Source organism: Acinonyx jubatus, chromosome E1 (genome assembly GCF_027475565.1).
Source record: "Acinonyx jubatus isolate Ajub_Pintada_27869175 chromosome E1, VMU_Ajub_asm_v1.0, whole genome shotgun sequence".
Lineage (NCBI taxonomy): Eukaryota > Metazoa > Chordata > Mammalia > Carnivora > Felidae > Acinonyx > Acinonyx jubatus.
The window spans coordinates 23,350,894-23,378,369 of record NC_069397.1 but is presented as its reverse complement, the minus strand read 5'-3'; the positions used below and the strand labels follow the sequence as shown (position 1 = coordinate 23,378,369).

At 37.5% G+C, this 27,476-nt stretch overlaps 1 protein-coding gene across 18 annotated transcripts in view; it reads right to left on the bottom strand.

The window, feature by feature from the left end:
• The window catches only part of ACACA (acetyl-CoA carboxylase alpha), a 279,058-nt gene that overhangs the window by 202,756 nt on the left and 48,826 nt on the right, over positions 1–27,476 (bottom strand). For 10 of the 18 annotated variants that reach the window (XM_053212303.1, XM_027034321.2, XM_015078421.3 and 7 more), the window contains 2 exons: positions 24,046–24,092; positions 20,986–21,238 (listed from right to left, as the gene is read on the bottom strand). In XM_053212303.1, coding sequence (XP_053068278.1) covers positions 20,986–21,238; positions 24,046–24,092 — 300 coding nt within the window. Of the gene's footprint in view, positions 1–20; positions 7,788–20,985; positions 21,239–24,045; positions 24,093–24,334; positions 25,771–27,476 lie in introns of those variants that run through there. The other 8 variants (XM_015078426.3, XM_053212304.1, XM_053212306.1 and 5 more) reach the window with 4 other exon arrangements.

Genomic DNA, 27,476 nt, shown 5'->3' with positions numbered 1-27,476 from the left:
TATGGCACCTAAAAACTTACCTTTGAAGCATGTAATATCTCATCTCCTTAATTTCCTCTGTAGAACCCTGCATATCAAGATGGCAAAGGAATGGAAGCTTTTTCTTCAGGTTTCGGTCTTGTAAACACAAGCTGCAGTCCGTCCTCCTGTTGCAGGTGCTTAAAACCCAGGAGGACAAGAGATACTGTGCCTTCTGCCTACTTCCTGGCCCTGCTTCAGTCAGACTAGAGTATTCCTGATGGCCTCAAACTACAGTCTTTTTGTCTACTTTGTCCCCAATTTCCACATTTCCCCACCTTTCCTCCTTTTTGTATTTTCTCCCTAAACTTGGTTTACACACAGAATTGGTTGATTTCCCAAGGGGACTAAGAGGAGAGGGGGAGAAACAGAAAAGCCTGTATAACTAGAAAACAGATCTTAGCTCTGCATGAGCGGCAGCAAACATGTTTCAACAACAGTCACTTTCTTCTGACAGTCACCAGAGAAAAAGCTCCACAAGACTCTCCTGGCTGCCAGGAGCACATGACAGGGAGGGCCCGGGGCAAAAAGAAGACAAGTCTACAAGGACAACTGAGCCAAGAGAATAATGAGGTCATGAAATCCAGAGGGAGGAGGACAGCACAGCCTAAGTAGGGTAATTTCTGAGATCCAATCAAACAAATAATACTGATTATCAGACTGCAAGAAGGGAAAAAGCAGGTCAGGCGGTAAAGAAAGCAAGTAGAAAGGACAAGACATATCACTACCGAGGAACTTTGAATAAAGTGTGAGCCACAATTTTAATTTTTAGGCCAAACTAGTGATACATGCATGAAAAAACCTTTTTTAAATAAAGCAACAAAATCTAAGATTTTATTCACCCAAACTTGAAAGTAAGAATGGAGCTAGGACAAATGGGATATAGAGAAGATGTGGATAAATTCTTGAAAGGAAAAGGGGCCCAGACAAATATTTTACACACAGAGGTCTGACCCAGATTAAGCAGGGAAGAGAAAAACCCTGCTTAGAAAGGCTACTGGAACACATATATTGCTATAAAAGCAAATCGGCCAGAGATAGATTTCTTAAAAAAAATAGTCTGAATGTTATATAGTAACAAAGTCCTACTTTAGCTTTTAATAAAACAGATGCAACGCTATTGCTCCCTTGTAATGGGAGAGACTCCAGTAGCTAAAATCTGCAAAATCAGAATTTCCTATGATAAATCATCAGGAAAAGTATAATTCACCAGAGTCATGTGGTAACTTCATTCATGTACCACAAAAAAATTCTTTCCCACCAAAATGCTGGATAGAAATAGTTAATGATCTGTTGCCAACTATGCTGAGAACCTATTGATCTTCCAGAAAACTCTCCAAACAAATACACAAATAACCTGGAGCAGATATAGAAGATAAATGGGGCATTTGGGTGGCTCAGTTGGTTAAGCGTCTGACTTCGGTTCAGGTCATGATCTCACAGTTTGTGAGTTCAAGCCCCGTTTTGGGCTCTGTACTGACAGCTCAGAGCCTGGAGCCTGCTTCAGATTCTGTGTCTCCCTCTCTCTCTGCCCCTCCACCACTCAAACTCTGTCTCTCTCTCTCCTTCAAAAATAAATAAACATTAAAAAAAAAAAACTAAAAAAAAGAAAAGAAAAGAAACAGAAGATAAATGATCAAATAGAAAACAAATGATAAAGGCAAACAAATTCTGATCTTCAGGCCATTCAGATGACCCAACCTGAAAAGACTTAACCAGGCCACTCAACATGACCACCAGCCATAACAGAAAACGTACATCCTTGTTGTTTTCTGGTCTAGGCCGTTTCACATCATTCCTTACGTGCTATGCCAATGTCCAATAAAGTTTAGTCGTTTACTTTTTCCTTTGAAGACCCAAGCTGATGCAAAGGAGCCCTCCTATTTTTATGACTCTTCAGAATAACATGTCTCAAAAATAGAGCACTGAGGTCTTTATTCAGAATAATTACAGTGACCACAGCTGTAGAAGCAGCTCGGTTTTACACATATCTAAGTGTCTCCAGATGTAGGCAGGTCCCGAAAGACAATCATTCTCTGCCTTTGTTATATAAGGTCAACATTCAAAAACAAGTAAAGCCTTGGGTATAGAATAAAACAGGCTATTTTTCATTCAATTGTATCAAAAAATATACTAAAAAGGTACACTCAGTAATCAAGTCTGTGCTTCTTTCACCAAAGGATCTTTCTAAAACAGCCAAACACTAAACACAGCACACCCAGATCCAAAAACAAAGCTTGAGTTTCTAATCTTTTATGGATGCTGCTCACAATCCTTCTGTAATATTAGAACACAAGAAATAAAAAAGCCACATTCATTCCTCCAAATTCAAAGCATCCCCACTTTAATCTACCATGAATAGAGAGTGTCCAAAGTAGACACATACCTGGCACAAAATCCAACTAGAAGCCCACAGTGATCCCAGCATTGTAACATGCCCAGCACCCAGGATGACGTAGCAGTTTATCCAGCAGACAGTGATGCATGAGCTGGCTTGATTGCAATGCAGTCTCAGTCCTACTGCAGCACACACTGCGAGAGACTGTTTTACACTGGGGCTTTTCCAGGCAGAGAAATCTTGGATCAAGGATAGATCTCTTGAAAATCAACTGACCATATATATATATAAAGGTTTAGTTGTGGGCTCTAAATTCTGCTTTTCTGATCTATATGCCTATCTTTGCAGCAATGCTATAGGGCCTTGAAAATTATGGTTTTATAATAAGTTTTGAAATCAGGTAGTTACAAGTCTTCCAACTTTGCTCTCCTTTTTGAAAATTGTTTCGTCTATTCTAGGTCCTTTAGGTTCTCATGTAAATTTTAGATCAGCTCATCAAACTCTAAAAAGAAAGGAAAATAAAAAGCCTGCTGGGATTCTGATAAGGATTATGAGTTTACAGATCAATTTAGGGAAAATTGCCATCTTGACAATACTGATTCCTCTTAATCTCTGAACATGGACTCTCTCTCCATTTATTTACATCTTTGGTTTTTCTTAGCAACGTTTTATAATTTTTAATATTCAAATCTTACACTGGTTTTGTTAAATTTATTCCTAAATATTTTGCTCTTTTTGATACCACTGTGAATGGAATTAATTTAATTTTGTTTTTTGCTTGTTCATTGCTACCTAGTATATACAAATACAATTGATTTTTGTATATGGATCATATAGCTTGTGACCTTGCTAAACTTACTTTGAAATGTTTTAACTTTATTGAGATATAATTCACATGCCACATATTTCAGCTATTTAAAGTATATAATTCAATGGTTTTTACTATATTCATGTAGTTATGAACCGTCATCACAATCAATTTTAGGACATTTTCATTACCCCAAAAGAAACCCCACAGCCAGTAGCAGTCACTCCTTATCTCCTCCAAAACCCTCCCCGGTTCTAATCTACTTTCTGTCCTTATAGATTCTGGTTATTTCACATAAATGGAATGACAGGATATGTGGTCTTCTGTGACTGGCTTCTTTCACTTAGTATAATGCTTTCAGTGTTGTAGCATGTATTAGTACTTAATTTCTTTTTATGGACAATTAATTCTCCATTGGATGGATATACCACATTTTATTCTTCCATTCATCAGTTGATAGATATTGAATTGTTTCCACTTCGTGCCCATTGTGAATAATGTTGCTGTGAACATAAACGCACAAATTTTTATATGGAGATGGGCTTTCATTTCTCATAGGTATGTAACTAGGAGTGGAATTGCAGGATAATATGGTAAATACTTCATTTTATAAGAAATTTTCAGGGGCACCTGTTTGGCTTGGTCAGTAGAACATTTGACTCTTGAACTTGGGGTTGTAAGTTCAAGTCCCATGTTAGGTGCAGATATTACTTAAAAAAATAAAATCTTAAAAAAAATAAAGGGAAATTTCCAAATTATTTTCCAGAGTGGTTGCATCATTTTACACTCCCACCAACTGTGTACAAGTGATCCCATTTTTCCATACTCTTGTTAACATTTGGTGTTAACTAGTTTTTATTTTAGGCACTTTGATAGGTGTATAGTAATATCTCACTGTTGTTTTAATCTGCACATTCCTAATAGCTAATTATGTTAAACATCTTTTCATGTCCTTTTCTGCCATCTGTATATCCTTTTTATGATATTATTTCTTTGTAATTTCTCTCTCCTTATTGAGAATTTTATTTATTGATTTGCTGTTGTCATACTTTAAAAAAATTATTTAAACATGTTTTCCTTTGGTTCTTTGAACACATTTATGATAGTTGCTTTGAAGATTTTGTCTGCTAAATCCAGCATCTAAGAACACCTGGAGACAGTTTCTATTGACTTTTTTTCCTAAATATGGGTCACACTTTCGTATTTCTTTTCATGTCTCATGATTTTGTTGAAGACTCAACATATTAAGTAATTTATTGTAGCAAGTCTAGATTCTGATTTCTTTTACCTATGAAGGTTGTTGTTGTTACTACTACTCCTTCCCTATGCCCCTTCCTTCCTTGGCTTAATAACTTGCCTCGGCTAAATCTGTGAAATCTGTCCACCCCTAAGTGTGCAGCCACTGATGTCTCAGCTCATTTTCTCTCTATTGCTTGTTTTTATGTTGAAACCTGCCTTCTAAGTGGTTACCTCTGTATCTGCATAGCTTATATGCCTCTCAATGATTAGGCAATGATTATGTTTAAAGCCACTAAAGGCTTCTGGATTCTGTTCATGTGTCTGTGTGTGGGAAGGATAGCACATTTAAAGTTCAGGACATTTTCAAGTCTGCTCTGGCTTTTACTTCTTATTGGGACTTATCATGTCTACTCTATGCATACAAGCAACCTCAGCTAACAATATGCTTGTTCCAACTACAAACACACTTCAGTCTATTAGAGCCAATGGTCCACCCGATACATCAAATGCCAAGAGAACCATTTCCACTGACAACACCAATGGCCATGGGCATCATCCACCACTCAAAAATGAGTAAGCTTCCTTCAATCTCAGCATCAAAACTGGCAGTCTCATGGCCTACCCACACTGGAAAAATCTCCACACCACCCAAGCCTAGGGAAGGGAGCAAGAAGAGTCTTAGGCAAGAACACCATAGACTCCTACTGTTCTTACTGAATTTCAGCAGTTTTTCAAACAACTCTTTCTCAGATTGTTGTATGTATTTTGGTTGATTTCAAGGGTACTGAAATGGTTTTGCCAAGCCTTACAGTTGCTTTTTGGGTTAAAGATTTATTGATCCTTACTCAGCTATAGCTGGAAGCCCTGTTTTATTTACTTTTTGAGATATAACTTCATACAATAACGTGCAAAAATCTTAAGTATAGACTCAATTAATTTCACATATGTATATACCTGCATAGCCAACCACCCCATTAAGATACAGAACATTTCCAGAGTCTCAGAAGGCTTCCTTAATGGCTCTGGTCATGATCCCAGGGTCATGGGATCAAGCCCTGCATTGGGCTCAGTGCTGAGCATGGAGCCTGCTTAAGAGTCTCTCTCTGCCCCTCTCCCCAACTTGCGTGCTCTCTCTCTAAAATTAAAAAAAAAATTAAAAATAAATTTTTAAAAATTCATCATTGTGACATAGCAGTAGTTCGTTCATTTTCATTGCTGTGTAGTATTCCATTGGGTGCCTATCTCATAATTTATCTAATCTATTATTGATGGACATTTGAGTTGTTTATGAATCTTCACCAGATTTGTCCTTATACTTGGTTTTTGGTGACAAATGCACTCATTTCTTTCGGTTAAATACCCAGGAGTGGACTTGCGTATTGATACAGTATATGTATGTTTAATTTAAAAGATACCAGGGGTGCCTGCATGGCTCAGTTGGGTTATGTGCCCAACTTCAGCTCAGGTCATTATCTCATGGCTTGTGAGTTTGAGCCCTGCATGGGACTCTGTGCTGACAGCTGAGAGCCTGGAGCCTGGTCCGGATTCTGTGTTTCCCTCTCTCTGCTCCTCCTCTGCTCATTCTCTCTCTCTCTCTTTCAAAAATAAAAGTAAAATTAAAAAATAAGAAATTGTACAACTCAACACCAAAAAAACCCCAAACAATCTGATTAAAAAATGGGAAGAGGATATGAAATAGACATTTTTCCAAAGAAGACCTGCAGATGGCCAACAGATATGAAAAGAAGCTCAACATCACTAATCATCAGGGAAATGCAAATCAAAACCACACTGAGATTATCACCTCACATCTGTCAGAATGGCTTTTATTAAAAAGACAAGAAATAACAAGTGTTGACAAGGATGCAGAGAAAAGGGAACCCTTGTGCGCTGTTGGCAGGAATGGAAAATGGAAAAACAGTGTGGAGCTTCCTCAAAAAATTAGTAATAGAACTACCATACAACCCAGCAATTCCACCTCTGGGTATTTCTCCAAAGAAAACAAAACACTAATATATTTATTTATATTTTAAAAATATATGTACCCTTATGTTCACTGCAGAGTTATTTACAATGAAATAAGGAAACAACTAAGTATCCATCAATAGATGAATGGGTAAAGAAAATGTGGTATACACAGGCAATGGAGTATTACTCAGCCATAAAAAAGAATGAAATCTTGGCATTTGCAATGACATGGGTGAACTAACCTAGCAGGCATTATGGTAAGTGAAATAAGTCAGACAGAGAAAGACTAATACCTTATGATTTCACTTATATGTGGAATCTAAGAAACAAAACAAACAAAACAGAAACAAACGCATAAATTAAATGCAGAAAACAAACTGGTGGTGGCCAGAGGGGAGAGTGGGGGGAGGGGGGTGAAATAAGTGCCAAGGATTAAGAGGTACAAACTTCCAGTTACAAAAATATATAGGTCACAGGGATGTAGTCAATAATCTATATTGACTACAACAGAGGGAATATAATCAATAATCTGTAATTCCTTTGTATAGTGACAGAAAGTAACTAGACTTATTGTCATGATCATTTCATAATGTATATGAACACTGAATCACTATGTTGCATATGTGAAACTAATGTAATATTGTATGTCAACTATACTACCCTTAAAAAGAAGACGTTGAAATATCTTTTTCTTATTGATTTATAAGATTCTGGTAGCAAGGTATTTTCTTCCTGTTTTACTAACTGACAGAACAAGTTGGGGGGGGAGGGTAATCAAAGATACTGAAGAACAACACAATTAAAAAACTTAACTGACAAATATAGAATCCTACAACCAACAACTGCAAAATATACATCCTTCAAAAGTGTTATAAAATCTTATCAAAACTGAACATATGCTAGGGGCACCTGGCTGGCTCAGTCAGTAGAGCATGTGACTCTTGATCCCGGGGTTGTGAGTTCAAGCCCCACGTTGGACACAGAGCTTACTTAAAAATATATACATATGCATATACATACAAAAAACAGATTTTTTTTTTAAATTTAACCATATGCTAGGCTATAAAGTATCAACAAACTTCCAAGATTTGAAATCACAGAGTATATCCTCTGAATACAATGGATTAAACTAAAAATCAATGGCAAAGATACTAAAATATATTCAAGTGATTTTAATACATATCCAAGTGTCTTGAAATTAATGAGTCCACTTCTAAATAACTTAAGCGTCAAAAAAAAAGACACGATAAAGGTGGGTGAGATGGGTGAAGGTGGTCAAAAGGTACAAACTTCCAGGGGTGCCTGGGTGGCTCAGTCAGTTGAGCGTCTGACTTCAGCTCAGGTCACGATCTCATGGTCTGTGAGTTCGAGCCCTGCATAGGGCTCTGTGCTGACGGCTCGGAGCCTGGAGCCTGGAGCCTGATTCGGATTCTGTGTCCCTCTCTTGCTCTGTTCCTCCCCCGCTCATGCTCTGTCTCTGTCTCTCTCTCTCTCAAGAATAAATAAAACATTTAAAAATATATATATATATATGTATTTTAATAAGAAAGGTACAAACTTCCAGTTATAAAATAAGTAAGTCCTAGATATGTGATACACAATATGGTGACTATAGTTAACAATATTGTATTGTGCATTTGAAAGTTGCTAAGAGAGTAGATCTTAAGTTTTCATCACAAGAAGAAAGAAAAAAATTGTTAAGTATGCATAGTGATGGATGTTAACTAAACTTATTTTGGTAATTATTTTGTTATACGCACATATATAAATTTTACATGTATATGTATGTATTTATATGTATAAATATACAAATATAAAATCACTATGCTGTATACCTAAAATACAATGTTATATGTGAATTACATCTCAACTAAAAAATTAAAAAATTAAATCACAATGAAAAGAAAAACATATCTTAAACTGAATAACAATAAAAATATATCACATCAAAACTTGGGGATACAAGATGAACTAACAAATGGATACCGAGATACAGAAATGGGTAGATAACTAATAAAGCAAGTATAGGAAAATGTTCATAGTAGAATCTAGGTGATGAGTAAAATCTAGGCATTCTCATAAAATCTCTCAACTGTGCTGTAGGCTTAAAATTTTTCATAATAAAATGTTGAAAAAAACCTTGAAATATAGGCAAAGATGGGCTTGGGGAAATTTGTAGTTATTAGTACACAGCTTAGAAAAGAAATAATAATCTATCTCAAAAGGTCAGAAAAAAACATATTAAGCCTAAAGAAAGTATAAAGAAAAGGGGCACCTGGATGGCTCAATCAGTTAAGCAACCAACTCTTGATTTCAGCCCACATCATGATCCCGTGGTTTGTGAGATCGAGGCCACAGAGCCCCACATCAGGCTTCACGCTGACAGTGTGGAGTCTGTTTGGGATTCTCTTTCTCCCTCTCTCTCTGCCCCTCCCATGCTCATGCTCACTCTCTCTCAAAATAAGTAAACTTAAAAAGTATGAAGAAGAGAACGAAGATGACAGCAGATATCAATAAAAGAGAAAACAAATGTACAATAAAAAAAATCAACAAAGACAAAAAGTTGGTTCTTTGAAAAGTCCAATTAAATTACTACTTCTATTTTTTAAATCAATTTATTTCAGAGAGAGAGAGAGAGGGAGAATGCACGCATGCATGTGCATGAGTGGGGGAGAGGCAGAGAGGGAGGGAGAGAGAGAATCCCAAGGAAGTTCCTTGCTCTGCGCTGAGCCCAACATGAGGCTGGATTTCACAGAGAGCAAAATCATGACCTGAGCCAAAATCAAGAGTTAGAGGCTTGACCGACTGAAACCACCCAAGTGCCCCAAAATTAGTAACTTCTATAAGACTGATAAAAAATAATAGAAAATGTTAACTTGATATCAGGAATGATGAAGAGGGAACTCATTACAAATCCTAAAACATGAAAAAGAAAGGAGTATATTTATTATGAAGTTTATGCCAATAAATCTGAAAATTTAGATTCAATTGGTAAATCATCTGAAAAAAAATTTTCTATTCCACCCAAGAAGAAACAGAAAATTTGAACAATCCTAAATCCCCTTAAAAATTTTAATATATACATATAATTTAAGATACTACCACCTTTTGTGAATGTCCCTGGCCAATCTTTATATCTCTCTCAGCAATTCAATAAATATCTACTGAGTGCCCTACTATGTGCTATAGAGAGTGCTGGGTATACAACTGCAAACAAAATGTATATGATCACTGCTCTCATATTGGTGACAGGGTAACAGAGACAAAAAAATAAATGAGCAAGTGAAAATATTATAAATTGTGGTGAGTCCTTTGAAAGAAAAACAAAAAGATTACAAATAATAACAGGCCTCTCTCAGGAAGTGATATTTAATCCGAAACCTTAAAAAGGGGGCCTTAAGTAATCACTGAGAGAGTAAGAGAGAATCCAGGCAAAAGGACAAGTATGTATGGCCCTGAGATAGGAAAGACTGGAACACCAGGGGAACTGAAAGGCCAGTATGACTGAAGCACTGTCAACACATGGAAGCTGACAGAAGTCAGATTATTCAGGGCCTCAGGAGCCAAGGTAAGAATTTAGTATCTTGGGGCACCTGGGTGGCTCAGCTGGTTAAGTGTCTCACTCTTGGTTTAGGCTCAAGTCATGATTTCATGGTTCTTGAGTTCAAGCCCCGCATTGGTCAGTATGGGGCCTGCTTGGGATTCTCTCTCTCCCCCTCTCTCTCTCTGCCTCTCCCCTGCTCTCTCACTCACACACTCTCTCTCAAAATAAATTTTAAAAACTTTAAAAAAAGATTTTAGTGTCTTATGCTAAGTGTGACAGGAAATCAGGGGGCAGAAAATCCAGTTGAGTGACCATTCTATTAATCCAAACAAGAGTTGACAGACTAAGGCTAAACTAAAGTGATGGCAAGTGAATGTACTGAAGTAAATATTGGAGACAGAATCAACAGAACTGAAGTATGATTTCCCAGGTTTCTGACTTAAGCAGAGTGGCCAGAGGTGATATTTATAAGAGGTGGAAGACTATGGAAGGGTCAATTTAGAGAGGATAGGGAGAAATCAAAAGTTCAGGTCTAGAGGCAGTTGGCTGGCTTAATCCATAGAGCATGCAACTCTTGATCTCAGGGTCATGAATTCAAGCCACAGGCTGGACAAAGAGGTTATTAAAAAAAAAAAAAAAAAAAGGGAGTCTGGGTCTATAGGACATTCAAACGAAGATTTCACATAAATAGCCGAACATAGCAAGTCAGATCAAAAGATAGGTATGGGATGGATATCATAAATAATGGGAGTTACTGGCATACAAACAGTAGCAAAGGGATGAGATTACGTAGAAAGAAAATGTATACCAAGTAAAAGGACTAGAAGGTCCAAGACCAAGCAGGACTAAATGCTGGAAGTAACATGAAAAAGAAGAGCTTGCAAAGGAGATTAGAAAGAGTACCAGGGACACAGGAGGAAAGACAAGAAAGCACAGTTTTCAGCAGGAAAGAGAAGGCTGTGTTTCAAGGAAAAAAGTAGGTACCTGTATAAAGCTACTGAGAGGACTAAAAGGATGAGAACTGAGAAGGACCCAATGAATTTAGCAATACAATAGTCACTGGTGATTTTTAATGTAAGCAGTTTCAGTAGCATGATAGGGCAGAGTACACACTAGTACAGGCTGGAAGACAGAATGAGAGAAGAGGAAGAAAGAACCCTTCCGAAGATCTTGGCCATGATGTGGGGCAGAGAATTAGGGGAGTAGTCCAAAGGGAGCATGGCTATCAAAGAAGGATTTTATAAAGATGGGAGTCATCTGAGCATGTCTGGATGCCAACATGAGTGATTTAGTAGAAAAGGGGTATTTAAAATGTAAAGAAGATGGGGCGCCTGGGTGGCGCAGTCGGTTAAGCATCCGACTTCAGCCAGGTCATGATCTCGCGGTCCGTGAGTTCGAGCCCCGCGTCAGGCTCTGGGCTGATGGCTCAGAGCCTGGAGCCTGTTTCCGATTCTGTGTCTCCCTCTCTCTCTGCCCCTCCCCCGTTCATGCTCTGTCTCTCTCTGTCCCAAAAATAAATAAATGTTGAAAAAAAAAATGTAAAGAAGAGGATCACTAAAGGAAGGAGGATCTTGAGAAGTCCTTAAAACAAGAAGGAAAAATGAAAACATGAGTATAGATACAAGTAAATTTGAAATTAGATGTTGGAAGGAAGAATTTCTGGTGTGATACTTTCTATTTTCTCAATGAAATATGAGGCAAAGTTATAAAATTCAAAGTGTGTCTAGAAGAGACAGGAGCTAGGGATGGGTTTAATGACAATGGTGAAAGAACACAATTGTTGTTGTGAAAAATGAAAGGCCAAATAACCAGAAGAGAAAAACAAAATAGGAGAAAGAAGAAAAGTTTCACAGCACAGGCAGCATTTGAGAAGGACCTTACAAAGTGATGACCCAAAAGGATGAATGGAATTCCAAAAGTCAGGGGAAGGGCATTCCAGTAAGAAAACACAGCAGAGGAGGACAAGAGACAAATCCTATTATCCTCTCAAGTAGCTGTTCTTTTTTCTTCCTTGCCATCAACTTCTTAAAAGGGTACACAGTGTTGACATTGCTGTTCCTTCATTTACTACTACTTAATCTCTGGACATCTACTAAAGCTGTTCACCCCAAGAGCCTCCTATGCACGAACTTCAGTGCTTTTTCTTTTTTTTTTGTTTTTTAATGTTTATTTATTTTGAGAGAGAGAGAGAGACAGAGTGTGTGTGTGTGCACGCGTGTGCGTGTATGGGTGCAGGCACAACCTGGGAAGGGGCAGAGAGGGGAAGAGAGAAAATCCCAAGCAGGCTCCATGCTTCAGCGCAGAGCCCAATGCAGGGCTCAATCTCACAAACCAAAATCAAGAGTCAAAAAAACCTGAGCCAAAATCAAGAGTCGGATGCTTAACCAACTAAGCCACCAAGACGCCCCCCAGTGTTGTTTCTCAATCTGACATTTCTTTTCAACACTGTATGTTACATCTTCCACCTTAAAATTATCCTTTCCTTCTTTTTTTTTGTTTTTTTTTTGGTGCTCCTTCTACCTTCCTGATCATTTCCTGTCTCCCTTTTTCACCCTTCCTTCCATCTAAAGGATGGCTAAAGCCAGGAAGCTTTGTAGAAAATTAACAATTAGGAGGCATGTGAAAAAAGCCAAGCCTACTCAAGCACCTGACAGGGTAGAGTCAGAAAGGAGAATTGGGAGAGAATGTTACTAAAATATAAGGTGTAGTTTCAAGAATGAGTGAAAAGTCAACAGTGTCAAATTTTGCTCATCAGGAGGTCACTGGTAAGTTTTCTAAGTGTAGTTTCAGAGAAGTGGTAGAAGCAAAAGCCAACTGCAATAGATTGAAGAGTGAATGGAACTACCGGTCGACAGTAGCAGACGGAACATTTGTTTATTTCTATTCTCTACCAAAAATCACACGAAAATGACAACAAAATAATAAAAGAAACATAAAGACATAAGAACAAAGAAAACGAAAGAGGAGGACCTAACAGATACAGACGTCAAAAAATTTTGGGAAATAGAAAATGGATGGTCAAGAAGTAACTCAGAAACCAAAGAGCCTATGGTATGGAAAGCCTCTTAGAAACAAGCATGATTCTATGGGAATGCAAGCTGGTGCGGCCACTCTGGAAAACAGTATGGAGGTTCCTCAAAAAACTAAAAATAGAACTACCCTACGACCCAGCAATTGCACCACTAGGTATTTACCCAAGGGATACTGGTATGCTGTTTCAAGGGGACACACGCACCCCAATGTTTATAGCAGCACTATCAACAATAGCCAAAGTATGGAAAGAGCCCAAATGTCCATCGATGGATGAATGGATACAGAAGATGTAGTATATATACACAATGGAGTATTACTCACCAATCAAAAAGAATGAAATCTTGCCATTTGCAACTACTTGGATGGAACTAGACGGTATTATGCTAAGTGAAATTAGTCAATCAGAGAAAGACAAATATGACTTCACTCATATGAGGACTTTAAGAGACAAAACAGATGAACATAAGGGAAGGGAAACAAAAATAATATAAAAACAGGGAGGGGGACAAAACAGAAGAGACTCATAAATATGGAGAAAAAAACTGAGGGTTACTGGAGGGGGTGTGGGTGGGGGGGATGGGCTAAATGGGTAAGGGGCACTAAGGAATCTACTCCTGAAATCATTGTTGCACTATATGCTAACTAATTTGGATGTAAATTAAAAAATAAATTAAATTAAAAATTAGAAAAAAAAAGAAACAAGCATGATTCTATGTTAGCACTCTGGAAAAACTCAGGAATTAGAATTGTCCAGTATATCTCTATTAGCAAGTGTGGAGACAGAGCTGAAAACCAAATAAAATCTATAGTTTACTTAAAAGTACTATACCAATGTTAAGTACTTAATTTTAATAAAAATAGGGTTGCTAGAAAAAATACAAGATGCCCATTTAAATTTTCCATTTCAGGCAAACACAAGTAATTTTTTATATAAGTATGTCTAATGCAGTATTTGCAGTATTTAATTTTTATATGAAAAATTATTGTTTACCTGAAATTCAAAATTAACTGGGCAACACGTATTTTTATTTGCTACATCTGACAACTCTAGATAAATGTACTATGGTTATGAAAAATATTAATAGTAGGGGAAGGTAAGTGAAGGACACACAAGAATTCTCTGCTGTTTTTGTAACTCTTCTGTAAATCAAAAATTATTTCAAAATAAAAAGCTAAAAAAAACTAAGCTAAAAGATTTTTAGTGACATGAGAAAATGTTGTTCTATGGAAAAAAGCAAAAAATAGAGCCGTGCATTAAGATATAATCTACTTAAGTATTTTTTAAAGAAATTTATCCTTAAGGGGTAAAATTCACAAAAAGAAATATTAAATACTGACAGAAATTATCACTGGACAATCATATTCTGGATTCTTTCTATTTCTTCATACTTTTTGGATTTCTAACTTTTCTATAATAAGCATATATCTAATAATTTTAAAGTTTTAAGTAGTAAATGCAAACTTCATTTGTAAATTTATGTTCACAGGAAGAAAGGAGGGGGAAAATGTATGCATTACACTAGAAGTGATAAAAATAATAAACACTGCCAAGTGGCTGTCCTGAGCCCTACTTACAAATATTCATAATTTCATTTCTACAGTTAGCTACATTTATAGAATAAAGTCTGGAGATTATAATACATACAAAGACAGTTCCTGTTTTCTGAATGGAAAGAGTGGGTGGGAAATAGAGCAAACTATTGCCTTCAGAAAGAGTACCAAGTTGCAGATCTCATAATGACCTTCTCTGTCTACTCACTTCTGAGGCACCATGGCAACTGGGAACCTCAGAATATCAAGGAAGGAACATTGAGAGTAAAGGGTTTGGAAAATGCTGGGGGCAGGGAGAAAGCTCAGGGAAGCTGAATGAGAAATGCTAAGAAAGCCAAACATAACACTCTCACAGGCCCATCTACAAATTTCCTTATTTTTGATGTTAAAGCTTGAGACAGCTGAGCCAAAGATAGGAAGGAAAAGTGAAATTTCCTGCCCTCTCAATAATGGTTATTCTCAACATCTAAATTATAATATTGATAGTATATGTGTACTATAATTAAAGTCTTTCAATCTAAATATCCAAGTTTTAAACCCAACATGCAAAAGCCTTAAAAAGGTTTTTCTAGTCAAAAATTTTATTTTACAAAAGGACTCTTTCATAATAAATATTACATAGTATGGAACATTTTACTTTTCCAAAAGCTTCTGCAGATACTATTTAATTTTACCTCCATTACTAGATTTAAGTGAAATCACTTCAAACTCAAGAGTTTATTTTTTTATTATATTTTATTTTTTTCAATCTCAGGAGTTTCAAGTGAGAGACTAATAGGAAAGAGAATCTCTTTCCAGGTCAAATACAAACATATACCCCTAAAACTTAAAAGTTCTGTCCTTAATAGCTTTTGATCAAATCACACCATATTTTATAATGTCCACTTTCATTTTGATTATAAAATTCATTAAAATATTAGTGCAACAAACAATTGTTTTGCTACAAGTGCTATAGCTATAAAAAGTATAGAGTAGCAAATTATCCTTTGTTTTTCCTTCCATTTCTCTCTATACCACCAAACTATTACCAGTAGCCATATACCTTCATGATTTGCTAAGGTCATTTTAAACAAGTCACTAGACACTGTCACAAAAAAAAAAAGTGGGGTGGAGGGGATATGAAAGTTTAAGAAATTTAAGAGATACAATACACAGCGTGTGGTCTTGGATTGAATATGAGTTTGGATTAACCAGCATTTTGGAGTCAACTGCACAAACTAGAATTTGGTATGTATGTATAGTAAATGAAATGAAAATTTACTGAAATAGAAAAGCAGGAATTCTGGGGGCACCTGGGTGGCTCAGTCGGTTAAACATCAGACTTCGGTTCAGGTCATGATGTTGTGGTTCATGGGTTTGAGCCCCACATTGGGCTCTGTACTGACACCTCCAAGCCTGGAGCCTGCTTTGGATTCTGTGTCCCCTTCTCTCTTCTGCCCCTCCCCCGCTCACACTCTGTCTCTCAAAAATAAAAATTTTAAATTTAAAAAAATTAAAAAAAAAAAAAAAGAAGAAAAGTGGGAATACATACATCCCATACAGCTCTAGGATAATTTTTTTAAATTCCAGTATAACTAATGTATAGTATTATATTAGTTTCAGGTGTATAATTCTCAACAATTCTATATATTCTATACATGTATAAAACTCAACAATTTTATACATTACTCAGTGCTCATCACAGTAAGTGTGCTCTTAATCCCCTTCACCTATTTCATCCAACCCTCCACCCACCTCCCTCTTTGGTGTTTTTTTAAAAGTCTATCACCAGGAGGGGCACCTGAGTGGCTCAGTCGATCGAGTGTCTGACTTCGGCTCAGGTCACGGTCTCTCAGTCTGTGAGTTCAAGTCTCGCATCGGGCTCTGTGCTGACAGCTCAGAGCCTGGAGCTTGCTTCGGATTCTGTGTCTCCCTCTCTCTCTGCCTCTCCCCTACTTGTGCTCTGTCTCTCTCTCTCTCAAAAATAAATAAACATTAAAAAAAAATTTTTTTTAAGTCTTAATCCCCAACACAGTATTTTATCCGTTTGCATTCTAGTATCATTGGACAAACTTTACAGATTATTTCTAATTACAAAACAGCTTCAAAACTCTCCACAGAGATTCTTCTGAATAATCGAAAACACCTCATCGTCAATCACATAACTGAATTCTAAATTTTCTAAGATATTGACAAAGTACTTTCTAGACCAGAAAGGAGACAGTAATGCAACTTACCTTCAAGGAGCCTTTTCTGAGTGAACTTAATCTCTCTCGCCTACCAAAGCAGCAACCACTGTCTTAAACCCAGCAATAGAACATCATATGATGGATTTATATACACACAAATAACAGCAATTACAGACTGTTCTCAAATGGAGTCACCAACAACATGCTTGCCAAGCACAAAATGTTGGATGTTTGATTCTTTGGGCATTTAAAAAGTTTAAGGGAAAACTGAGATGGAGTTTCAAACACTGTAACATGAATTACAGGATAAAAAAGGTTTAAAGAAATCACACTACCCTAAGAGCGATCCAGTTGGGGAGCTCACCTGTTTCCAACTGGACTTCAACCAGGAATTCAGTATACTAGTTGACAAAATTGATTACAATCTTTGGTTGATAGCATGACTGTGGGGTGATCTGGATTTATTTACACTGCAATGCAAATATTCAGAACAATCTGAACTCAAGTGGCATCCCATGAGGAACAGACATCAATATCCATGCAACTAGATAATTCTATTATATGCCACTAAATCATACATAAGTTATCAAAATTAAGACACCCACATTCAGTCTTCAATGGTCTTTCTTCTCAAATAGTCAATTAAATATTAATAATAAGGTTCAGAAATAAATCCACCTAGCTGATACTTCAATCCCTAACTGATCTTCTTTAAAAATAAAAAGCCAGGGCACCTGGGTGGCTTAGTCGGTTAAGCATCCAACTCTTGATTTTAGCTCAGGTCATGATCACATGGTGGTGAGATTGAGCCCTGTGTTGGGTTCTGTGCTGTTGCGTGGAGCCTGCTTGAGATTCTCTCTCCCCCTTCTCTGTGTCCCTCCCCCGCCCACACTGGCTCTAAATTAATTAATTAATAAAGCCAAACAACAGTTGTTTACAATAAAACATATATTCCCATCAGGCTGTAACTTTCTTAGGGTATTATTTTCAAATGTTTGGGTCATAAAGCTTAGAAAGTGATCCATCTACTCTTTCAGTGCTGCTCTAGAAAATATGTGATGCAAGTCATCTCCATCTCTGGAAAAGTCTATTCTGTATTAATACCTATCCACTACACCCATTAGACTTCTCAGTTAGCATCAAAAAAACCAAGCCCTAAACTTGAGAGGCCCTCTCTCATCCTATACTATGACAGTCATATTACTTGGTTTTAGATGACCTCTAGTAAACACCTCTTAGGAATGTACCTGCCCCTTTAATCTACATGGCCTGGAAAGGATTAGATTATTCATGCAAGAAGCTAATCCTAAACTCAACCAGTCTCTAACTCTGGGTTCAAAGAGTGAAAAAGAGTTTTTGAACCAATACCTTCATGTTCATGGATGAGGAAAATGAGGTTACCAAAGAGGTAACATGTATTCTCTGTGGTCACATACCTAATTGGTGGCAGATGCAAGAACAAAGTTCTCTCTAAAATCAAGTGAATTTGACTCAATTTAAATTAACCCCAAGGACACCATATCTTCAAATGACTTACAAAATGTATCAATGGAAAAGCTGTGTTCTATTTTGGAACATTAGCTAGCTGAGAAGCAAATGGGAACTGGCACTGTCTCCTTCCCAGGCTGCTGATCACACTTCAATCCACAGCTCCTCCACGAGCTATGGGCATGAGTTTTGCAACAGTAGGGCATGCAAAAAAATTTCCAGGCACTCATACCACTGACCACACAGTCTTTGTGATAAGAGCCATCAACTTTGGGAATGACTTGGCAACTGCAAGCTGCGTTGCAAATCACTGGCTGAGTTTCCTATAATGGTATTTATCTTACCATTGCCAAATTCACAATTTCCTAATCCAACGAATGGATATTCTGTTTCACATGGTCTCAAACTGGACAAATTTCTCAAGGTGCTATGTGGCTTTAAGGATTTAGATTTAACCCAGTCTTTCTCAACAGGAGCATTATGACATTTTGAGGACAATTCTTGGCTATGTGAGATTATCCAGTACATTAAAGAAGGCTTAGAATCATTGGTCCTCTGACCTTTAAATGCAAGGGTACAGTAGTAGTCCTCCCCCTTATCTGTGGTTTCATGTTCCAAGGTTTCAGTTATCCACAGTCAACCACCAACCGGAAGCAGATGATCCTTCTTCTGACAATATTGTGAGAAGGTAAACAGTAGCCTAAAGTTATGTCACAATGCCTACATCATTCACCTCACTTTAGCTCATCATGTAGAGATTTTATCATCTCACACCATCAAAAGAAGTGTGAGTACAGTACAATATATTTTGAGAGAAAGAAACCACATTCACATAACTTTTATTACAGAATACTGTTATAACTATTCTTAGTTATTACTGTTCATCTTTTACTGTGGCTAATTTATAAATTAGATTTTATCATAAGTATGTATGTATGAAAAAACACAGTATGTGTAGGGTTCAGTACTATCTGTGGTTTCAGGCATCCACTAGGGGTCTTGGAAGGTATCTCCTGTAGATGAGGAGAACTACTGTAGACCCACCAGTTACAACCCCCACACATTTACAAATGACCTTGAAGGGTAAGATACCACCACCAGTGTTAGCCTTTAGATCAACCATTAATTGAACTATAAAGTAATAAAAAATGTTTACATAAAGACTTGACCTCCACCCCCCCCAAAAAAAACCTCAACCTCTCTTATCTGCCACTAAATACAGCACTCTATTCCTCTTTTTAGCCCAGAGATTAGATAAAATCCATTGTTCATCAATTCCTTCAAAACCAACTTTGTCTGAACTAGCTATATAATTAAGACACTTTTATTGTCAGGGAAGTAGAGTAGAAAAGTTACTGAAATGCAATCAGAACACCCGACACTGAATTCCAGTTTTCTGGCTATTCACGCTTAGGCAAGTTATTTCCCCTCTTTAGGCCTCAGCTCTCTCATCTATTTAAATAAAAGGGGGGCGCCTGGGTGGCTCAGTCGGTTAAGTGGCCGACCTCGGCTCAGGTCATGATCTCACGGTCCGTGAGTTCGAGCCCCGCACCAGGCTCTGTGCTGACAGCTCAGAGCCTGGAGCCTGTTTCAGATTCTGTGTCTCCCTCTCTCTGACCCTCCCCCGTTCATGCTCTGTCTCTCTCTGTCTCAAAAATAAATAAACGTTAAAAAAATTAAAAAAAAAAAAGGCATTAGGCTACATTATGTCTCTGGTTCATTTGCAATTCTAGGAATCCAGGACATAAAACACAATTAACTTACTTAACTCTTTTCTTTTGACCTCCACATAGGTAAATGGGGGTGACCACTGACACTTAGTACCTCATCATCTTTCAGAAGCAAGGACCCTAAAGTCCCAGGAAACTAAGGCAGGACAGGACAGTCATATTCAGCCAGACCCAGTATGGGATTTTACTACACAGCCTATATCTCTAGTATATAAAAAGGGGCTTAATTATTTTAAGATCCATTAATATAAGCACCAAGATTTACTAACAGCAATAGTCACCCTAATGTTTATCTGGGCTAGACCTATAATCTCAACCCTAGCTGTACATTAGAATCACCTGGATAGCTTTAAAAAAAAATGCCCCAGCTCCAAACCAAGCCAATATCAAATGAATCAGAATCTCTGGAGCTCTGGAGATGGGGCTCCTTTCTTAAGGCTCCACAAAGTGACTCTGATGTACAGTGAAAACCAAGAACCACTAATCCAGGCCCTTTAATCTAAGAAATGCAAAGCAAATGACCCAAGGGTAGTATATCACATAGTGGTTGTATAATCAAACATCAATAAATAAGAATAATCCTATGTTACTACTTACTGACATTCTCAATCACATATAGAGAATTCCATTTCTATTGAAAAAGGAGAAGTCTATAACAACCCTTTGTATTGTTACTGAGGACTGGCCCTGCCAGAAATGGAATATACCTTTCTGACATGAAAGCAGTTCAAAGAAAAATCACTACAAACTTGCCCAACCCTGCAAAAGTCTTATCAGCCATTAAAATAGTTACAACTACAATGTTAGTCAAAGTAGTACAGAAGCCAAAATTTCTCAACCTAACTCTCACTTACTAGATGTCACTAAAAGACCCGGTATATAGACAGAACAGGAAACAGTTGAGAGGAACATTTAGGAAAAGACACTTTGAAAGCCTCCACTTCAGGCAAAATGCATTGTTTCCATTTCTTCATCAAAGCTTTAAGTCCAGTGATACAGGAAAAGGTGGAGCAATCTTGGCTAAAATTATTCTTGCCCTTTCCAGAACAAAATCAGTGAAACCAACAGGTCAATAAGGTCAAGTAAAATTTCGGTCTTACCTCATGTGCAAGGCCAAGCCATCCTGTAGGCTGGAAATCCCCAAATCAGAGAGCGTATCTGAGCCAACAGAAGCTGGTGACAGAGAGCCTTCCTTCTCCTCCAGTAGGTCCAGCTTCACCAGGTTGCTGATTTCATCCTCTGAGTTATCTTCAGATACAGAACCAATTATGAACCGAGAGTGCTGGTTCAGCTCCAGAGGTTTGGCCAAGGGGGATGGTTCATCCATTATTCCTTCAAAATGAGCTCTCAGAGCTATGAAGAAAATGAGTGAGAAAAGCAGGTTATGGAGAATAACCTATATCTGAGGACAGCCACAGGTTATTCCTAATATACTATGGCTGGCACTTGAAAGCAGGGTAGCGTCTGAGCACTAGTTTCTTTGGCTCTTCTATTTCAGGGCCTTGGTTTTCTACAAGGGAGGAAAATCCAGATGTAACTATGCCTAAAAAACTAAAATTAGCTCCCTTTTCCTTAAAGAAATCTCTTTTAAAACTATAAGCCATTCCCAATCTCTTTATCAATTTGGTAATGCCCAAGAGATAATTATGAACAGTGGAGAAACCTCTGCAGTAGATGAAAGCTGCTTGTAATACTGTGATTTCGGTTGTCAGTACCGGGGAGAAATGTGGTATAAGGATTTGGGGAGAGTGGCTGTCATTTCAAACTAGGTGTTTACACTAAACTACATAACTATCACCTCATTCCAAACACTACACTTTGAGAGGCTATGAATTTTACCTAAGCGTATTTTTGTTAAATATATTCACATAAAATATATTCGTATTGATATATATCCACACAGATAAATATATATAGTTTGCTTTAAAGCAAACTCCAGATGGGTATTTTTTAACTGAAAAAAAGAAATCTTTACTTCCCCTCATGAGTTTTTTCTTAAATTACATCTGTTAAAGATTCACCCAAGCATGTCTGGTTTTGGCTCTAATGTGCTGGCATTGATAGGAAGAAAGTGAATCTACTATCAAATTCAAAATCTCTAATTAAAATAAGGGAGGTATTGGGGCGCCTGCGTGGCTCAGTTGGTTAAGCGTCCGACTTCAGCTCAGGTCATGGTCTCTGAGTTTGTGAGTTCAAGTCTCGCAGTGGGCTCTGTGCTGACAGCTCAGAGCCTGGAGGCTGCTTCAGATTCTGTGTCTCCCTCTCTTCTCTGCCCCTCTCCTGCTCCTGCTCTCTCTCTTAAAAATAAATAGTAAAAAAATTAAAAAATTAAAAAAATTTAAAATAAGGGAGGTGTCATCTCAAGCATAAGTTTTCTAGATATAGGGCCTTAGTAGTCATAACTGGATATTTCCAACAACTAGCACACTAATTAAAAGACCAAAACATGGCTGAAAGTCCACAAGAACAATAAAACTAAAACTAAACAATATTTATTCTGTCATTCAAAAGATCCCATTAAAAAAAACCTTCAGAACTATACATCAACTTAGCATTGAACTGCTTATATCCTAACAATTCAGAAAACAATATTCCCAATCCTGATTTCGAGGTGCTCTAAGAGATGGTATATCAATAAATAACAAATTTATTATTAATAAATTGTTTATGTTGTAGACTACTTTGAAGTGTAAGAGTAGGTGTCAAGCAGTGTTCTTTGACATTAGGTAACAAAATATCAAGATTTTAATCTTTGGGAATCACCATTAAACCTGTTAAAATTACACGTGCACCATTATTCTTATGTAATTTGTGAATCAGAGCTTATTCATTTACAAAGACAAAACAGTATTCGTAAATGATAAAGCAGTGGTTCTCAAAAAGTGTAATTTCCAGACCAGAAGCAGCAGCATCACCTCAGAAGGTGTTAAAAGTACAGATTCTTGGGCCTACCATAGAGCCACTAACTGTATCACAATCTACAGGTTGGGGCCCAGTAATCTATACTTTAACAAGTCCTAAAATTTGAGAACCACTCTGCTGGAAGAATGAAACAGTAATAACAAATTGCCAGAAATGCTAAAAATATTACTGCTAGATATTTCTTAAAAGTGAGTTAGAGATTACGTAAGCTAACTTTTATTTTAAAAACTAGAATCAAATATAAAAATATTATGGAACAGGAAAAACTTGACATCTAAATTTACTATACATTTCTCCCTTGGAATATTAGGTTTCATTAAAATAACTGTTTTTAAATGTCTCCAAATTTTATATAGACATTCACTTCCAGAACTCTAAAAAAACTCAAATCATTCAAAAAGAGGAAAAAGGGAGAGAAGGAGAAAGTGAGGGAAGGAAGGAGAGAAAGTTCTAACAGACTGACCAGTCTGAAGAACACTAAAAGGTACAGTAACAAAAAAGGCTACTTCTTTCACATTTTAGAGCCGTAAACAATCAAGTTTAAAAAAAACAAAAACAAAAACAGGAGACCTCCCTCCCCCACCCCCACAAAATTCCAAACTCCATCTCAACTAACACAGAAAATAATGGCTGCCTTCTTCACAAGAGAAATAAATAAGTAAGGCACTTTTCTAGTTTAGTGTGACCAAAATTAGATGACTACACAAAAAAAATAAAATTCAGGATAAAGAAGCAATTCTCTGATTTCATGGGAGAAGAAGAAGACATGATTAACTAATAAATGAGAGGCTCCGTAAGGTCAACTTCAAACTTTTCCTTCCTAGCCAAGAAGAACAGTAAGGCAGCCTTCTTGAGGATTGGAAGCAGCTCAGCTGTCAGCGCTAAAGAGCCCATCCACTAACCAGCAATTCTACTGAGTGGTATTCCCAGCCACAAGCCTGCAAACCATCAGAAAAGAGAGGTCATGTATGGAAAATCACTGAGTAGCTACCCAGCCACTCTAGAAGCTACTCTACAGTCCGTCCCATTTCCGCTGATTCTAGTCCTGAATTAAAGAGAAAAGGGGATGGAATACTACCATGGTCAGACCATTCACTTCAGGTTATACCCCCAAATCTACCTATGTCCTTTCACAGAAGGCAACTTTTAACATAAAAGCTTACAGTTTAATATTTTAGCACATGAACATAAAATGTTTATGACACTGTAAACATGAAAGAGCATTATTTGTAACTGACCTCTTATAATTCTTACTGTCTGAGCAGATATCCACCTCCAAAAAGAACTAAAGAGAGAAAGACAAAGAGAGATTTGAAGTGTTTTTTTTAAGTAACCCAAATTTTAGCAATTCCTGTTTTGCTCAGCATAATACAAAACTGATAAAGTATCATTTTTCTAGTCAAATCTATTATTTAACTTAAAACATACAGTTCAGTTGTTTATTATTTGTTCAAATCTATAAATAAAAAACATTACATTCAAAGACTTTATTTTTCATGAGAATAATGAACAATAATCCAAGCTTACCATTTCACAAGTGGCCTTTTCCAATTGCATACTTCGATGAGCACATTCCAACCTTATGATTTCTAAGATTTCATCAAAAAAGAGGCAGTTGGGAAGAAGAGAACCACTAGACTCCCTACAACTCAGTTAGGCTCTGATTATGTTTACAAATGGTTTATACCCATGCACAAAGTTGGAAGCCAGGAAGAGGACGGATCTCTCATTAAATTAAGTTCCGAAACCTCTAAGGGACCAAGGAGTCTCTACTTACTTCCCAAATCCTGGGTTTTCCTTCTATGCCACAGACTTAAATGTATCCAGGGTAAAAACTCTCAACTTTCATTATAACAATCATCTGTGGAGCTACTTATTTATTTAAATTAAAAAGTTGTTTTTTATTTGGATATGATTGACACACAATGTTACATTAGTTTCAGGCCTGTGAAGCTTTTTAAAAACATGGATGTTTAAACTCCACCCCAGATTGACAGAATCAGAATCACTGCTGGAGGCCCAGACATCAGAATAGAGTTCCACAGTTGATTGACACTGATATATATCCAGGCTTGAGAACCACTGGTCTATGGTGGAGAAGAAATCCAGAACTTCTAAGGGATGACCTTGAATGACAAGTGACAGGATTGGGGACTGTGCAAATATGTTAACTGGGAAAGCTGGATTTGCCCAATTATGTAGTCTAAACTAGCATTATTCCCTACAATTGGGTGTAGGTAAGGGGAGTGCGAAAAGAAAGGAAAACGAAAGTAGTTTGGGTCAGATGTAACCAGAGGTGCAGAGGTGGAACTAGAGTCAAAATCTAGGACTCAAGATCAAATTCTGACTCTGCCAAATGCTCGCAGTGCAAACTTGAACAAGTCACTTAATGTCTCTGAGCCTCCTCATCTGGAAAAATAAAAAGGTCATGGGATTGCCGTGAAGACTAAAAGTATATGAAATGACTCTGTAAATTATTATGTACTAGACTAGTGTTTTTCAAACTATGGGCAACCACCAAGCAAAATACTAAGAAATAAATTTACTGGGTTACAATCAACATTTTAAAAACAAAGGGACAGGCACCTGGCTGGCTGAGTCAGCAGAACATGTGACTCTTGATCTCAGGGTCATGAGTTTGAACCCCAAGTTGGGCACAGTCATCAAAAATGAAATAGAACAGGGATGCCTGGGTGGCCCAGTGGGTTAAGCATCCAGCTCTTGTTTTCGGCTTGGGTCATGATCTCACAGTTCTTTAGTTCAAGCCCTGTGTCGGGCTCCACACTTGCAGCACGATGCTAGCTTGGGATTCTCTCTCCCTCCCTCGCTCTCTGCCCCTCCCCTGCTTGTGTGTGCTCTCTCTCTCTCAAAATTGATAAACTTAAAAAATGAAACAGAGCAGAGGCACCTGGGTGGCTCAGTCAGTTAAGCATCCGACTTCAGCTCAGGTCATGAGCTCGCAGTGAGTTTGAGCCCCATGTCAGGCTCTGTGCTGTGTGCTGACAGCTCAGAGCCTGGGACCTGCTTCAGATTCTGTTTCCCTCTCTCTCTGTCCCTCCCCTCCCTTGCCCTCTGTCTCTCTCTAATATAAACATTAAAAAAAATTTTAAACAAATGAAATAAAATAAAATATCTGATCGAAATTCTGTTTCAGAAGCTTCAGATCTTTAGATTTTTTTTTTTTTTCCAATTAGTAAAGCCCAGTGCCTACTGCTCTATCATCCTGATAAAAGCCTGAAGACTTATTCTCTGGAGAGGGTTAAACAAGACATTTCTAGACAGGGACATACCAGAAACAGTAAAGGGGAGAGCATCATGTTGAAAATGGAGAAATTAAGCAAGCATATTGAATAAGAGCTCCCAGCCTTCTTGCCCCAATTTTCACCAATCAGGAGGGAAATACAGAAAGGATCCTGCTTTGAAGATTCTAACTGGACCAGGGGGAAAAAACCTCAATTAGTAATATTGGGGTTCACTAATTGTCACACCAGGTCAACCTACAACAAAGTTAATCAATTCCCCCCTCTTAAAATTAAGCAATTAAGGATTACTAGATGTCTTAGAGAAACCTCCAATGTGAAGGAATCAAAACCAAATAACTACCTGTAGAAAAAAAAAAGTGCATTTAGAAGAAAGGGATTATGTAGAACAAGAAAATATTAAAAAGACATGATTTTATATGTGGAAATGTTTTTTGAGGAAACAGAAAAGCCTGTCCTAAATTCATGTGGAATTCCCAAGGGACCCCCAAATAGCCAAAACAATCTTGAAAAAGAACAAAACTGGAAGACCCATGCTTCCTGACTTTAAAACTTACTACAAAGCTGCAGTATTAACATAAAGACAGATATATAGACCTGTGAAACAGAACAGAGAGCTCCAAAAGAATGAGATCTTGCTATTTGCGATAACATGGATGGACTTAGAGGGTATAATGCTAAGTGAAATAAGTCAGAGAAAGATAAATACCATAATTCCACTCAAATGTGGAATTTAAGAAACAAAACAAATGAATAAAGAAAAAAAGAGGAAAAAACACTCTTTTTTAAAAGATTTTTAAAAAATTTTTTTCAATTAATTTATTTTTTTAATTTATTTTTTAATGTTTATTTATTTTTGAGAGACAGAGACAGAGTGTGAGTGGGGGAGGAGCAGAGAGAGAGGGAGACACAGAATCCAAAGCAGGCTCCAGGCTCTGAGCTGTCAGCACAGAGCCTGTCGTGGGGCTCGAACTCACAGACTGTGAGATCATGACCTGAGCCAAAGTCCGCACTTAACCAACTGAGCCACCCAGGTGCCCCATTAATTTATTTCAAGAGAGAGAGAGAGAAAGAACACAAGTGGAGGAGGGTCAGAGTGAGGGAGAAAGAGAATCCCAAGTGGGCTCCGCGCCTCCAGCAGAGCCTGACATGGGACCAGATCCTACAAACCATGAGATCGTGACCTGAGCTGAAATCAAGAGTCAGATGCTCAACTGACTGGGACACACAGGTGCCCCAAAAAACCAGACTCTTAAAAACAGAGAACAAGCTGGTGGTTGCCAGAGGGAAGGTAGGGGGAGGAGGAGGATGGGTGAAATAAAGAGCCTTAAGAATACACTTTACCATGATGAGCACTGAATAATGCTTAGAATTATTGAATTATACTGTACACCTTAAATTAATAACAC